The following is a 12,732-nucleotide window of genomic DNA, read 5'->3' on the forward strand; positions in this document are numbered from 1 at the left end:
GTTGTTACATATACATTCGGAGGATCAGGGGCGCTGAAAAATGCGGGAAAGTTGAAAATATCACGATGGGCGTGGTGGTATAGTCTTCACAGCCGTAACTCTATTATTAGTTGAGGGTATCATAGATGGAATGGTATAAGAGTGGTTGTGGATGAATGCTAATATAACTGGAGCGGGCTGGGCTCATGATAATCAGTAATAGATTAAAGCAAAGAAACGTTTGCCAAATGTCTTTACGTGGTACCAATTACGCCATCCCGCACAGTTTTCAATATTTTGCTTTACGAGAGGCCGCTCTAGAATGAGGGCCGTTTGATGTGTGAACCATTGAAATTCTACTGAATGTTACGGTGTTAAGGTTCTTTCTTGCCGCCGATTTTGTCGCGGTTTTTTTATAGTTGACCCCGTTACTTTTAATATGCATAGCTAATGATAAGGTGAAAATTCAAGAACATTCATTTTGATTGCTAGACTCCGATTCCCTCGAATTTCCATATTCCGTTCCCGTATTCTTCTTTTTCTCAAAATATAATGAACCAAAAATTGTTTCTGAATGGATTTCACAATTCTTTGCTCTTCTTTGTCGTTTATTGACCATTTTTAACAGTTTATTTACACGTTTCACACTTTCATAGTTGGGAGTGCTGATAGTCCATTCATTGTCACAAGGAGTCTCCTCCAAAAATGGCTTCCTCACCAATTGGAGCTTGTTTGGAAAACGGCCTTGAAGTGGTTTGCACGTGGTCTCCCTTTCTATGAAGCAATGGTGAGATCAAGCTTCATCGATTCAACAAACACAAGAGTAATTTATCTAGGCACGAGCTTCATTTATCAGCCATAATAGGGCGAATATCGGGACGTTATATGGTAGGTCCGCAAAGGGACAATCGGAACAGAATACATGGGATAAACGTAAGGAATATAGTTCTTTTGAAACATGGGATTTACCAGATAACGAATATATCCATTAGATGTAGGCTTTGGATTGGCATAATACGCTTTTTTGTTACGAATATAGCCTTGTACTCTTGGGATGCCTCCCTGTTTAGGAGACTGATTAGGACCTAGATAGGGCTCGGAGCCCGGCAAAGGGCGAACTTTCATATTTTGCATTTGTGTGTGGGCATTTTTGAGAGCGAGAAGGTCTTCGGGAAAATTTCTACGCTCCGCAGTCTCCTCAAAACTTTGTTTGTTGTCAAGGAGCGAGTTGGACGAAAGGCCTTCCGAGATCCTTGTCTCGTCCTTCAAAGTGACCTTTGTAGGTTCAGAATGGCTAGGAAAAAGAGGAGCCTCTTGTTTAGGTTCGGTGCTCGACTCCCAAGTTGATGGCCTTTTCGATGAATATTGGTCTCTTCCACTCATAAATGAATTTGGCCTTTGCATGTCTGTATCTGCCTTGGAAGCGCCTGGCACTCTGTCTTCAATTTTAACATTTTCTGTTGTAGGTATTTTCATTACTGTTGCTTCATTGGTAGACGAGGTTCCTTTAACCTCGCCTTTGGAATTCTGGTTTTGGACCATTGGGAGGGAGTTTTGGTCATTGAACTTGTCTTCATAAACATAAGACCCATCTGGCTCGCTTTCGAATGGAACTATGAAGCGATCCGACTTGCACTCAGCCTGGCTGGCATCGACAACAGTGTCAATCAGTGTTTGGACCACTTTCTCCAAGAACTGAAGGTTCGTCATTGGAACGGTTTTATTGAAAAGAGAAGAATCACATTCTTGGTGGTAACAGCTTGCCATGTTGCCTCTGGAAGGTCCTAGATTCGGAGAGAAAAATTGCATTGATAAATTGTTTTCCTGAGGCATTTATTATCAGCCTATACTTTTAATCAAGGGTTCGTGTACTAACTTGACGTAAGCACAGACATTTTTGGGTCAAATGCTAAACAGGATTAGATTGATTTATTATTTTGATTCCGGTGCACATTTCTCAAACAGAGTTCAAAGTTTTACTAAAAAATAATATTTTCAAAAACGTCGAATGGTGGTTACACGAAGGAAATTTTTAAATGTGTTTGAACATGACTAGACTCTAACAAAAATGTTGTTCTTTTGTTGAGCTGAAATTTGAGAGAGTTGCACTAACCGGTTTTCTTCCCAATGTCTCGGTTCAACTCTTTCGCACATCCGAATCCTCAAACTTCTGCAATTTCTGCTCAACGTGAAAACAACATATTTTGTCGGAGCCTTCTGAAACCTAGCAAAGCACAAGCTAGCATCAAATAATCAAATAATGCTTGTAGGCTATGAAGTAAGCGTAAGGTGAACAAATCTAATACATCTTTGAGAACTCAGTGCTACCAAATCAAATTTGTAGAAAATGATATTTTTATGCGCTGATCTGCACTGATTTTTGAGATTTAACATAGGTCAGTTTTCCGTACTTACCCGAGTCTGATATCATGACACTTTTAAACGAGGTATAAAAAGCCTCGTTGTCCCCATACCAGAATCGCACATGGTCAGATCGGAGGAAATTGGTCATGTTGGCAAAGATGAGTGGATCTGGTTTTTGCGTGCTCAAGGTTTTCAATCGAAACTCTTTGATCTTAAACATTTCCCATCCAGATTTGGTCTGAAGATGCCAATGATGCTGAAATCGATTGCTCAACTGAGAATCATAGTCTCTACTGTACAGGCCTATAAAGTCGCCCTTTCTACCCTCGTTGGTAATATCAGCAAAGGCTTCCGGAGCACCGTACTCGTAATCTGGTGGAAGAATTTGAGAATCAATAGTGGTATTGAAACTCATGATAGAATCCAGGATGATAGCACCCTAAAACATAAGAGAATAATCCTTTCCGGTTTCAAGACATACCTATACATTATAGTAAACGTATAGTAAGAAAGCCTACCTGAAATCCCGGAAATCCCATAGGCTTTAAAATCATATTGACCAAGAAGTCTTGGACAAAAGCTAAACTTCCTTGAGTTCCATGCTCTTCAAGGTCAAAAGTCACAAGGATGACAGTATATTTAAGGCTACACTCTGCCATAGAAAGTGCTCTGCCCAGCTCTAAAACAGCCGCTACACCAGAGGCGTTATCATCGAATCCAGAGGAACCGTCCACCGTGTCCCAATGAGCTCCAACCACAAGGATTTTGTCTTCTTTCGTGCCAAAATGTTCACCGGGAATGATGCTGAACATGTTCGTTCCTAGAACTTGATCCTCGTCTGAACGGTACTAAAAATGCCAAATGATTGCGTGTACTGTAGATCACAGCGATACACACACACAAAGAATGAAGCGAGTATGATGCATACCGTGTGAAGGAATTGCTTAGGTTTAAACGATTGCATGCCACAAACGAAACCCAAGGATCCCAATTTCTTCCAGATATAAGCTCCAGCAATCTCTTTGCTTTTGATCTGATGGAACTTGTCAAAATCTAAACTTCTCTCCGTGGTAAGAGCTCCGTTGACGATGAAATTCAGGTGCTCAGGAATGACCTCTAGAGCATCCAAGGATCCAACTGAGAGCGCTTGCATGATTTGGGCAAAATATTGGATTTCAGCTTGCAGAACAACATGAACGTGCCCCTCAATTTTGATCACGGTTTCATCCATAAAGTTGATCGCTACGTAAGGCATGTTGTACTTGGAGAACAGAGCAACGTCCTTTTCGTTTGTCTGTTCAAGCTTGAATTTGAAGCAAAATAAGTTTCTGATGAATTAATTGTACATGTTTGGTTACGAACGTACCTGTCTGTAGAAACCAAAGCGCTTATCAGTAGGGTTGGTAATGGGCATGAGACGAAAATATTCCGCACCATATTTTTGAGTCAGTCTCTCGTACTCTTCCTTGGACACTTCCGTTTCTCCATCCTTGGGGACTTCAGATTCCAGGTCCAACAATGAAACAATAGAGTCCAACGATGACGGGGAGACACTGGGTTCTTTGACAAGAACATTGCTCACATTTGATTGACGGTCAACAGTCAAAATAGCCAGAATGTAAATAGTTCTGTGTCAGTTGGCTGTATTGGTGCATTACAGACTGTCTCATAAAAACGGAGTAACTTTGTACTTTTCAAAATTAAAAGCATTGGAAATATTTGAAGGCACTTCTTGTGCAAGAAAAAGTAGACAAGCTTTTAAAGGGGATGCCAGAATATTTTAATTTTCTCAAGGGCAATCATGAATCGTCATAAAAAGGTCGTCAATGTTGAGGCCTCTAACTTCATATTTTAACGCTTACTGTCAAGGACACTTTCTGTTTATCATGAAAGAACTTTCACCACCTGAGTTGGAGATGTTTTACCTAATCATTTAGAAATTTGGTTTAGGCAATACATTTTGTAACGAAAAAAATCAATGTCAACTATTTGCATGTTACCAGGTCGTTTTGCTTGGGTAGCCCATGGAGGTCTCAATTTAACGTCGTCCAAGAGTAGCCTAACAAAGGGCATGCAAGCACGCAATTGCATGTAGTACTACATAAGAGGCCAAAAGTTCCCCCCTATAATTTATTAACTTTCTTAGGAGCAAACGATGCCTATTTTATAACGATAAAACGACAGTATCACGAATTTTAAGTGATGAAAAAATAGGCAAACCAAGCCTATGAAGTGTCTTCAAATGTTGCTGATTTTATGCAATTTAAAAGAGCAATACACAAGCTTTGAATTTTTTTAGTCAGAAAGTTGTCCTCTCGGATCAACATTAAAGTCACCCGCTTAAATATCATCATTGATCAATAATTCATTTAGATACCACTTATGAAGCATTTTTCACAACCTGCCCATTGATCAAACGTACGAATTGACCGTCGTCTACTTTTGCATTTGCATGACATGTCTAAGGCTGCCTTGAACAGGTAATATGACACAACTTCAAGGTTAAGATACTCGAACATAGAACAACCGAGAACTGATACAAAATCAATTAAGAATGTTTTGGGCAAGCTCAGGACATCATGGAATAGCAACGTAAACCATAATTCAGATGTGAGCAAAAACCTAAGGACTGACGGACCGCCATTTCATCTTCGTATTTATTGATCAACTTTGGGAAACTTTGAACGCACGTAACTCCTGAAAAAAAAACAGGATGATCATTCGATCAGAAAACGCTAAGTCAAAAATGGATTACCTACAATCTAGTCTATGATTTGAGTAGGGTATACGCTATGCCAATAAAATGGAATCACAAGAAAGCGATTACATGGATACAAAACAATGTAGAGCACTAGACCACACGTGAGATTTTGATAGTCAGGATCCCGTAAAGGTTCTTTCATCAGGTTTCCCACAAAGCAAAAACAAAAATCATCGTGCCGTATTTAGCCAGCTAAGCAAAGAAAAATCGGAATGGTAACATTTTTCGAAACTTGAAATATCTGTCGTTCGAAACATGCTTGCATGGTTTTCTATTTCCTTGATAAATTTACACATAAATACATCTAAATAAAAGTCATCGTGCCCTTTCGTCCTGCAAAGACCGACCACTGACTAAGGGGTCTTTTTTCATTACAAATTAAGTTTGTATTGAATATGAATTCAACTGGTAGAGAGACACTTTGTTGACCACAGGTATATTTGCTGTTTACAAACATACATCAATCACATCGTTTATTGCTTGCCTGCAGGTAAGGAGATTCCCACGTTTCACGTCACAAAGTCTAGAAACTGGAGTTAGAGCGTTCTCACTTATCCTTCTTTACACTTAACCAAATCTCACCGTTTTTATATGAGTCAGATGACGTTAGTTCCTCTGGAGAAGTTCAATTAGGGTGTTCAGAGAAATCATGAAAATTGCACGCCGAGCTTACAGGCTTCACGGGATGCGCAAAATTGCAGGAACTTGCCCATGACAAGTTGTATTCGCAAGCAAAGCTACTCAAGATCATTTCATGTGAGATCCACAATTTTAGAAACGCTCATTAAAGCCAGATTGCAAATTCACTTCCTAAGATGACTGGTTAGCTATTTGAGACTTTCAAGTCACCCTTTTCATCGCAATCGACCCCTCTCCCCTTTGTATGAGACTTTCTTAATCAAGACTGATGAATCCACCACGTCTGGGGATATTCTATCCAGATTCGACACGATCATACCATTGGGTTCCGCAGGCAATTTTACTCTCAGAAAACTTGCAAGAAATGCCTGGCATTGTAATGTCTTTCTTTTGTAGCCAGATTTTTTGCACATTTTGGCCGTCAAGGGGCAGATCATCTTGCGTTACATTTTTGAGGGTTCGAAAATTGATTTACTCTCCATTTACTGCACAAAGCAGTTGTAAAATCGGCTTGAACAAGCGACAAAAGAAAACCTTGCATTTAATGAAGTTTCTGAAAAGTCTGAAGCGGTATTTGTATAACTCGCATTTATTTACACAAGTGGCACACAATTAGTTCGTATTAGGAAAGCTTTCAAGAAAAGTTAAAGTCAAAGCAAGTGTCAGTGTATTGACAAAACTTTGTCCTCAAAATCAATCTGCCATACCTAATATTATGTGTGCTGGTCAAGCTTAGGTGTCTGTGAACATTTGCTCGTAAATTGAAAGATCTGAAGTGCTTGGAATCGTCCAAGTTTTATAAGTACATCGATAGCGTGTTGTTTGAATAATTGAAATGGACAAACTATGAATCAGAATTTCATTTTATTTGGAGGAGGTCTGGTCTAATGGTATGCTAAAGTTTTCTGTAGGAGAGAGGTTACCGGTTCGATTCTTCGCATGGACCTTTCTTGAGAAACCTTAGTCGCTAACCTGCCGACAAAGATTCAATTTAACCTTTGACCTTGCCTTTTGGAAAATGTATTCGGACGAATAAATGGCCCACTATGCTGCACTCGAATTCCGAGAAATCGTTCCTAACCTTGACTGTTTCAAACAGCTCAAGCGTTTCAAAGAAAAGCCCTAACATTAGTGCTAATTTCTACACAACTTTCTTTTGGAAATGAGTTGCCAATTTGCACTTTCTCCTCTAAGTGAACAGACAATAGGTCGTACTATGAGAAAGAAGATTAAAAGATACTGTGTTTGGATTGGGCAGTAATATTGACACAATACTTTACAATTAACTTCCAACGTGAAATGCAATATTAGGGTCAATTTGAAGTGCTTACCCAAACAGAGAGTTAATATTTTATCCATATCAATACTTGCACTGCATCCACGTATAGAGCACTAGTAAAATCTATTGAGAGGCTTTCCGCCAACTTGATGAAAATTACTCTCTAATGTTGTTGTTTCGAAATAGTTGACATGGCGCAGCAATCACCGCTGACGAACCGCAATTTTCCACACAAAGGGGAGTTCTCACTTCAATGCGTGGAAATCGACTGAACATTACAACGTTCAAGCAAGTTCAGCAAGCGCTGGTTCTTTTACATCGCCTTATCCAACCATCCGTCACACACTTTTCGTACGACAAGTTACCTGCGTCTGACTCCTAGCACTAGTCGCTTGGTAAGGGCCCCAATGCTTGATCATATTTACTACTATTCGTGGGTGTTATAAGCTAATGATTTGTCCAATACATCTGTGGGTGCATCTTCCTGAAGAGGAAGCCCTTTTGTTTGTTTGTTTGTTTGTTTTCCCAACAAAGAAAATCCACTATGTCGTTTAGTTTGATATCATATTTAGCTAAACGTAATGTTGACCTAATACAAAAAAGCAATAGTTTACACTCGGAAATCTGACTTCAGAATAGTTTACGTTTTTCGATTTTGGTTTCTTTCTTGGCGCATCTAAAACCTAGTTTCAATCAGTTTTTGTCACTTTTGGCGACGAGCGCCAAGTGAGCAAACATATTTTTTTCGTTAACGGTAACCATCTTTGTCATTGATACGCATGAAAGATTTAGCGCCAAACGAATGGATTGCATCAATTTCTAAAATACACTGGATCAGTCAGGGTGCAATTAGGTGCACACGCATGTTCGTGACTTAATTAAGGGCCTTGGTTTAAGGATTTGATCATGTTTAATTGGAGGAGCCGAGTAATTCAGTCATTTCTGATAGTGCTACTAAGCAATCATTTCAAGCGCTGGTGTCATTGCAAAGAGATGACGTCAACATTAATAATCACGACTGTTAACCTACTTCGCGATAAATGTAATTATTGTCAAGTCACTCGTCCATGAGGTGAGGACTGACAATGAGGGTGCAAACTGGGGTCTCGTTTCTTTTTGCTTTGGTATTGGCTTGCCAAGCCAAAAAAGACTACTCAGGGTAAGAATCGGTGAAGCTTGACTCGTTCGTTCATTCAACTAGCTTCACGAGACGGTGTTTTTCTTTGATTTTTTAGCTATCAGGTCCTAACCACTGGGAAACTGAGCCCTGTCCAAGTTGATGCCTTGCGAAACCTCCAAACCTCCGATGAACGGTTCGATTTCTGGAAGGAGGCACATCCTGACGGTGCCGCTGATGTTATGAGTTCTGCTGATCATTTAACGGCTCTCAAGGAATTCTTGACCAAGCACAATATTGATTATTCGGTTAAGATCCAAGATGTAGGAGAGTAAGTTTGGGAAACACATGTACCGTTCAAGTTTCGTGGAGATTTGCAAGAAGATACTTTGAATTAATAAGATTGACAATCAGGATCTTCCTTGTTTTTTCAGGGCCATCCAGATCAGCGAGAAACCATCTCCTACCAAGAAATCCAATCCTAATGCTAGATACAACTTGAACTGGGATGAGTACGGTAGTCACGATGATTTCAATGAGTTCATTGAGGAGATTGCCAGCCAGAATTCGTGGGCTTCCGTCCGCTCCATTGGCAAGAGTGTGGAGGGTCGGGACATGAAAGTCCTGGAATTGACCAAGGGAGGATCCGGAGCTCCTAATATCTTCATCGAAGCTGGTAGATAGGTGTACTCTTTTCATGACGTTTTTTTCCTCAGCATTGTTAAGTCTTTCAAAATCTCAGGCATCCATGCGCGTGAGTGGATTGCGCCCGCTGTGGCCACTTACACCGTCAAGGAGTTGGTGGAAAACTATGACTCTCATCCAGAATACTTGGACAACTTCAATTTCTATGTCTTGCCTTGTGCCAACCCTGATGGCTATGAATATTCTCGATCCACTGTAAGTTCACAACTGAAGTAATCCGGCGATTCAACGCCTTTGCGACATCAAATTTGTAAGCATTTGCTCCCATCCCAAACCATGATGGCGAAACCTGAAAAGCAAGTGGCCATCAAGCGTTATCTTTCATTGAAGATCTCAATCATGTGTAGTCAGCATCATAATTCACAGCTTAATTTCTTATCACCCTGAACCGAACCACGCACAACTAATCAAGGCTGCATTGTACTTTGAAGCTAGTGAGCGCAGAATGAAACGTTTATGACCATCTTGATCTCATGCCTCTAATCATTATTATCATTATTATTATTATTATTACTAATATCATCTCTCTGTGAATTCCTCTCCTTTGTAGGACCGATTGTGGAGAAAGAACCGCGGATTGAACGATGGAGCCTTGTGCAAAGGCGTGGACTTGAACCGAAACTGGGAGTTCCATTGGGCAGGTGAGCTCAGTCCACAACTAAATACTCCACATGTATATTCGATTTGTATCTGTTTCACCTTGGCCTTTCAATTGCTTTTAGAGTCGGGTGTGAGCGATTCCCCTTGTTCCGACGTGTTTTGTGGATATACCCCCACTTCCGAGATTGAAAGCCAAAACATCAAGGCCTTCTACAGTACATTGAGTCCTGTGCCAGAGTTGACCGTTTGTTTCCACAGCGCCGCTAATCTCTGGTTGTATCCTTATGGTTATGCCTACGATTCTTATCCCGATAACGTGGACGAAATTGTGAGTTTGACTTACGGACTGACTTAGGAGGAATCCAATCGGTTTTACGACCACTACATGCTGTCAAGCCCAGCTGAGCCATAGTGGTTGGCATCAAATTGAAAGCAGTGGTGTGCTAAAGGTTTCACCTTTGACACCCCTTGTGTCGAAATATGTTTTCCACTATTCAAAACGATCATCCACTTTTCAGAGACGTTTGGGCGAGGATGCAGTGGACGCATTAAATGCTGTTAATGGGCAAAGTTTCGAGTGCATCAACTCAGCTGAGCTCTGTAAGTATTTTGAGATATCAAATGTGAGTTCTCAGAGCGTTTTTATGCTCCATGTATTTTCGATCATTAGACCCCGCTGCTGGTGCCTCTGATGACTACTATGCCTCTTTGGGCAGTCGATTTGTCTACACTCCCGAGCTCCGCGATAATGGATTCGGATTCGTTTTGCCTCCCGAATATATCATTCCTAGTGGTGAAGAGGTTTGGGCCGCATGGAAAGTCATGTTGGACAAAATCATGCCCAACAAAGAATAAGACTTATTTTGGAATATAACCCTTCAGCAAAGAAGATTTATAACGAAAGCCTGTGTTCCAAAAATTTCAAGTGTTCTTGCGACAATTAGTAGCGGGAAAATGTAGGGTCTTTCAGAGGCTCAAAAGTAATATTCTGAATTTTTGAGATTAGGTTGTGGTGTCTTCAGGGGTGTTTGACATAGAAAATATGGTCCTGCATTCATAAAAAAAATTGGAAGCAATCAAAACATCTTAAATCGAAATCTCAATCAAAAAAGTCTGAAAAGACAGACTGAAGACAAATCAAAAGCGGCAACTGACCAGTAATTTGAACGCAAATTGCATTCGTGCAAGTTGCTCGCTATAATTGATTTTACATGGGTTTGATCATATTATATAATATATCACCAAATAGAAAATACAAACATTATTTTCATTTGATGAAACAAAAAATACCATTTGAAAAGAATGTCATTTGATTATTAATTGAAGGTTCATATTATCAAATGTAATCAAGATTAAGTCCTCTTGTCTTCTCGCTCGGGCTCCTCCATTGTATAATATGCCCCTTTCAAATATTCGTAGGGAATTTGTAGGCGTTGATCCAGTAGCAGGATTTAAGTCAGACTTGGACAAGTTTTTAAACACATTTTCTGATCAGCCCTACAATTTCCCATTCAGATTGTATTATGAATATTTTTTTTTTTGAATCAATGCTAAAGTATTTTAAAACTATATTTTGGTTCATCTTACTTTCACCTAGTTTCTAGAACCGATAACTTCTTTAGTTGTCAAGTACCTAATTCTATTATAACCCAAAACTCCAGATTTAAGCAAACTCAAAATACATCGTCCATTTACCGTCAATAGAGGGAAAATTTGATATTTCGATTCATTAATTTCTTTTAAGCATGTTTGGAGACGTGCTTCTATTTACCCTACAATTGGCGTAAATAACCCCTAAACACATAAATCGTTCATTAGTTTGTTGATATGTTTGTCCAAATCTGAACCTCAGAATATCTCGATATTGTATATTACATTTTTTAAGCATAATATATCGCTTTTCACGATCAAAGTAAAGTCCTTCATTAATCCAAGTGTTTGAAGGTTGCTCAGTGACAACGAACGCAGGAGTTCCGTGATATTTGCCGTCTTTGACTAAGTTTGGGACAGCTGATCTAACGCCGTCCCCGACGAATCTCAGAGCTCGTTCGATCCAGGAACAGTTGGGCCGCACGGTCCCCACCTTGACCACGCAACAACAGTCCGTTCAACGGGCCGAAAAGCTCTTCTTACAAGAACTTGGTCTGAACAGGTCTGAACTCGAACGTGAGAAAAGGAAGTAAAAAAATGCCTTTCAAGCAATCTTGTTCTTGATAAGCCGAAAGCTCATGACATAAAAGGTTGAATGACTTGTTCAACTTCTAGCAACCTAAATTAGCGCTTTTTCATAAAAAATATCAGTTCGAAAGTAATTTGATGCATATTTGTGTTGTTTTAAAGAGCCGTTATTTTGTGGACAAAAGTGTCCCCATAAAAAAATCATGTGCTACTCGGTTGGCTAAACGGTAGAACAGACTAGCATGTGATGAAATGTCAGGCGACCATTCAACCGAGTGGTCGGTCTTCCAACATCCACTTTAAAAGTCTGTTTCTGGATATCCTTTCCCCTGTCCATTTTTGAACTTCTTCAAATCTGGTCACCTGTCGACTTGGCCAGAAAAGTTTCTAACAAAACAAACTCTTCCACAAGGGCAGATAAATTATTTATTAGATTAATTGCGACCCACCCAAACATCTATTTTTCTAGTAGTAACCAACCCATCTTCGATAACCCCATTTTTCGTGGGCTGCGCCCTTGTAGTGGCCTCTCGTCAATGCAAATTGCTGGCACAAAATGAATGACATTCCATGGGTGTCCCGGGATATCACCGGTCCAGAGGAATGGTCCCAATATGCCGAGAAGATCCTCCGGGATACGGACAATGCCGATATCCAGCCTAGTTATGGGGACATTGCGGGCATGTTGGAGTGCTCTTGTCCAAGTCCCGAACATCATGAAGAATCGCGCGCGCTTTCATCGCCTTTACTTCCCTGTTGGTTTGTGGATCCCACGGTCAAGTATCAATTTGGGATCCTCTCTTGTCTGAAACATGTCCGCCCTTCAGAGGAGGTGTGGCGACGATTACTCAAGCCAGCTTGCGTCGAGTTATTTGTGGTGTTTCCTTCATTAGTGACCATTGAGGGCGATGAAGATATTAGACGGGCTTGCTATTTCGTTTTCAAGGGTTTGGACCCTTCAAATGAGGCTGCCCGATTGTTTTTATTCATTTTGGATTTAGCCAATCTGTTACGCTTGTGGGATTGGAAATTGAGTACCCAAGAGATGTTAAGACTCCTCACGTCTGAATGGGCTCTTTTGGAAGACAAACATGGTTTAGGCCTGGACCA

General features: G+C 40.3%; 3 protein-coding genes across 3 annotated transcripts in view; 2 read left to right on the forward strand and 1 right to left on the reverse strand.

Moving 5' to 3' along the window:
* Positions 1–579: 579 nt before the first annotated feature.
* LOC131890395 (uncharacterized) lies at positions 580–7,354 on the reverse strand. The gene is made up of 7 exons (XM_059239734.1): positions 7,075–7,354; positions 4,966–5,040; positions 3,710–3,903; positions 3,272–3,646; positions 2,862–3,191; positions 2,395–2,782; positions 580–1,763 (listed from the first exon to the last, which is right to left on the reverse strand). Exons 1-7 carry the CDS (start codon positions 7,100–7,102, stop codon positions 832–834), a joined length of 2,322 nt encoding a protein of 773 aa, XP_059095717.1. The 5' UTR covers positions 7,103–7,354; the 3' UTR covers positions 580–831.
* A 668-nt stretch (positions 7,355–8,022) lies between these two features.
* Positions 8,023–10,347, forward strand: LOC131890398 (carboxypeptidase B-like). Its single transcript, XM_059239737.1, has 8 exons — positions 8,023–8,181; positions 8,258–8,470; positions 8,574–8,815; positions 8,882–9,039; positions 9,395–9,485; positions 9,567–9,772; positions 9,963–10,044; positions 10,115–10,347. Exons 1-8 carry the CDS (start codon positions 8,108–8,110, stop codon positions 10,297–10,299), a joined length of 1,251 nt encoding a protein of 416 aa, XP_059095720.1. The 5' UTR covers positions 8,023–8,107; the 3' UTR covers positions 10,300–10,347.
* Positions 10,348–10,490: 143 nt separating this feature from the next.
* The window catches only part of LOC131890732 (uncharacterized), a 6,947-nt gene continuing 4,705 nt past the window's right edge, over positions 10,491–12,732 (forward strand). Inside the window, exon 1 of the mRNA XM_059240142.1 lies at positions 10,491–12,722. Coding sequence (XP_059096125.1) covers positions 12,179–12,722 — 544 coding nt within the window. The 5' untranslated portion in view covers positions 10,491–12,178. The remainder of the gene's footprint in view (positions 12,723–12,732) is intronic.

Source organism: Tigriopus californicus, chromosome 11 (genome assembly GCF_007210705.1).
Source record: "Tigriopus californicus strain San Diego chromosome 11, Tcal_SD_v2.1, whole genome shotgun sequence".
In the NCBI taxonomy this organism is placed as follows: domain Eukaryota; kingdom Metazoa; phylum Arthropoda; class Copepoda; order Harpacticoida; family Harpacticidae; genus Tigriopus; species Tigriopus californicus.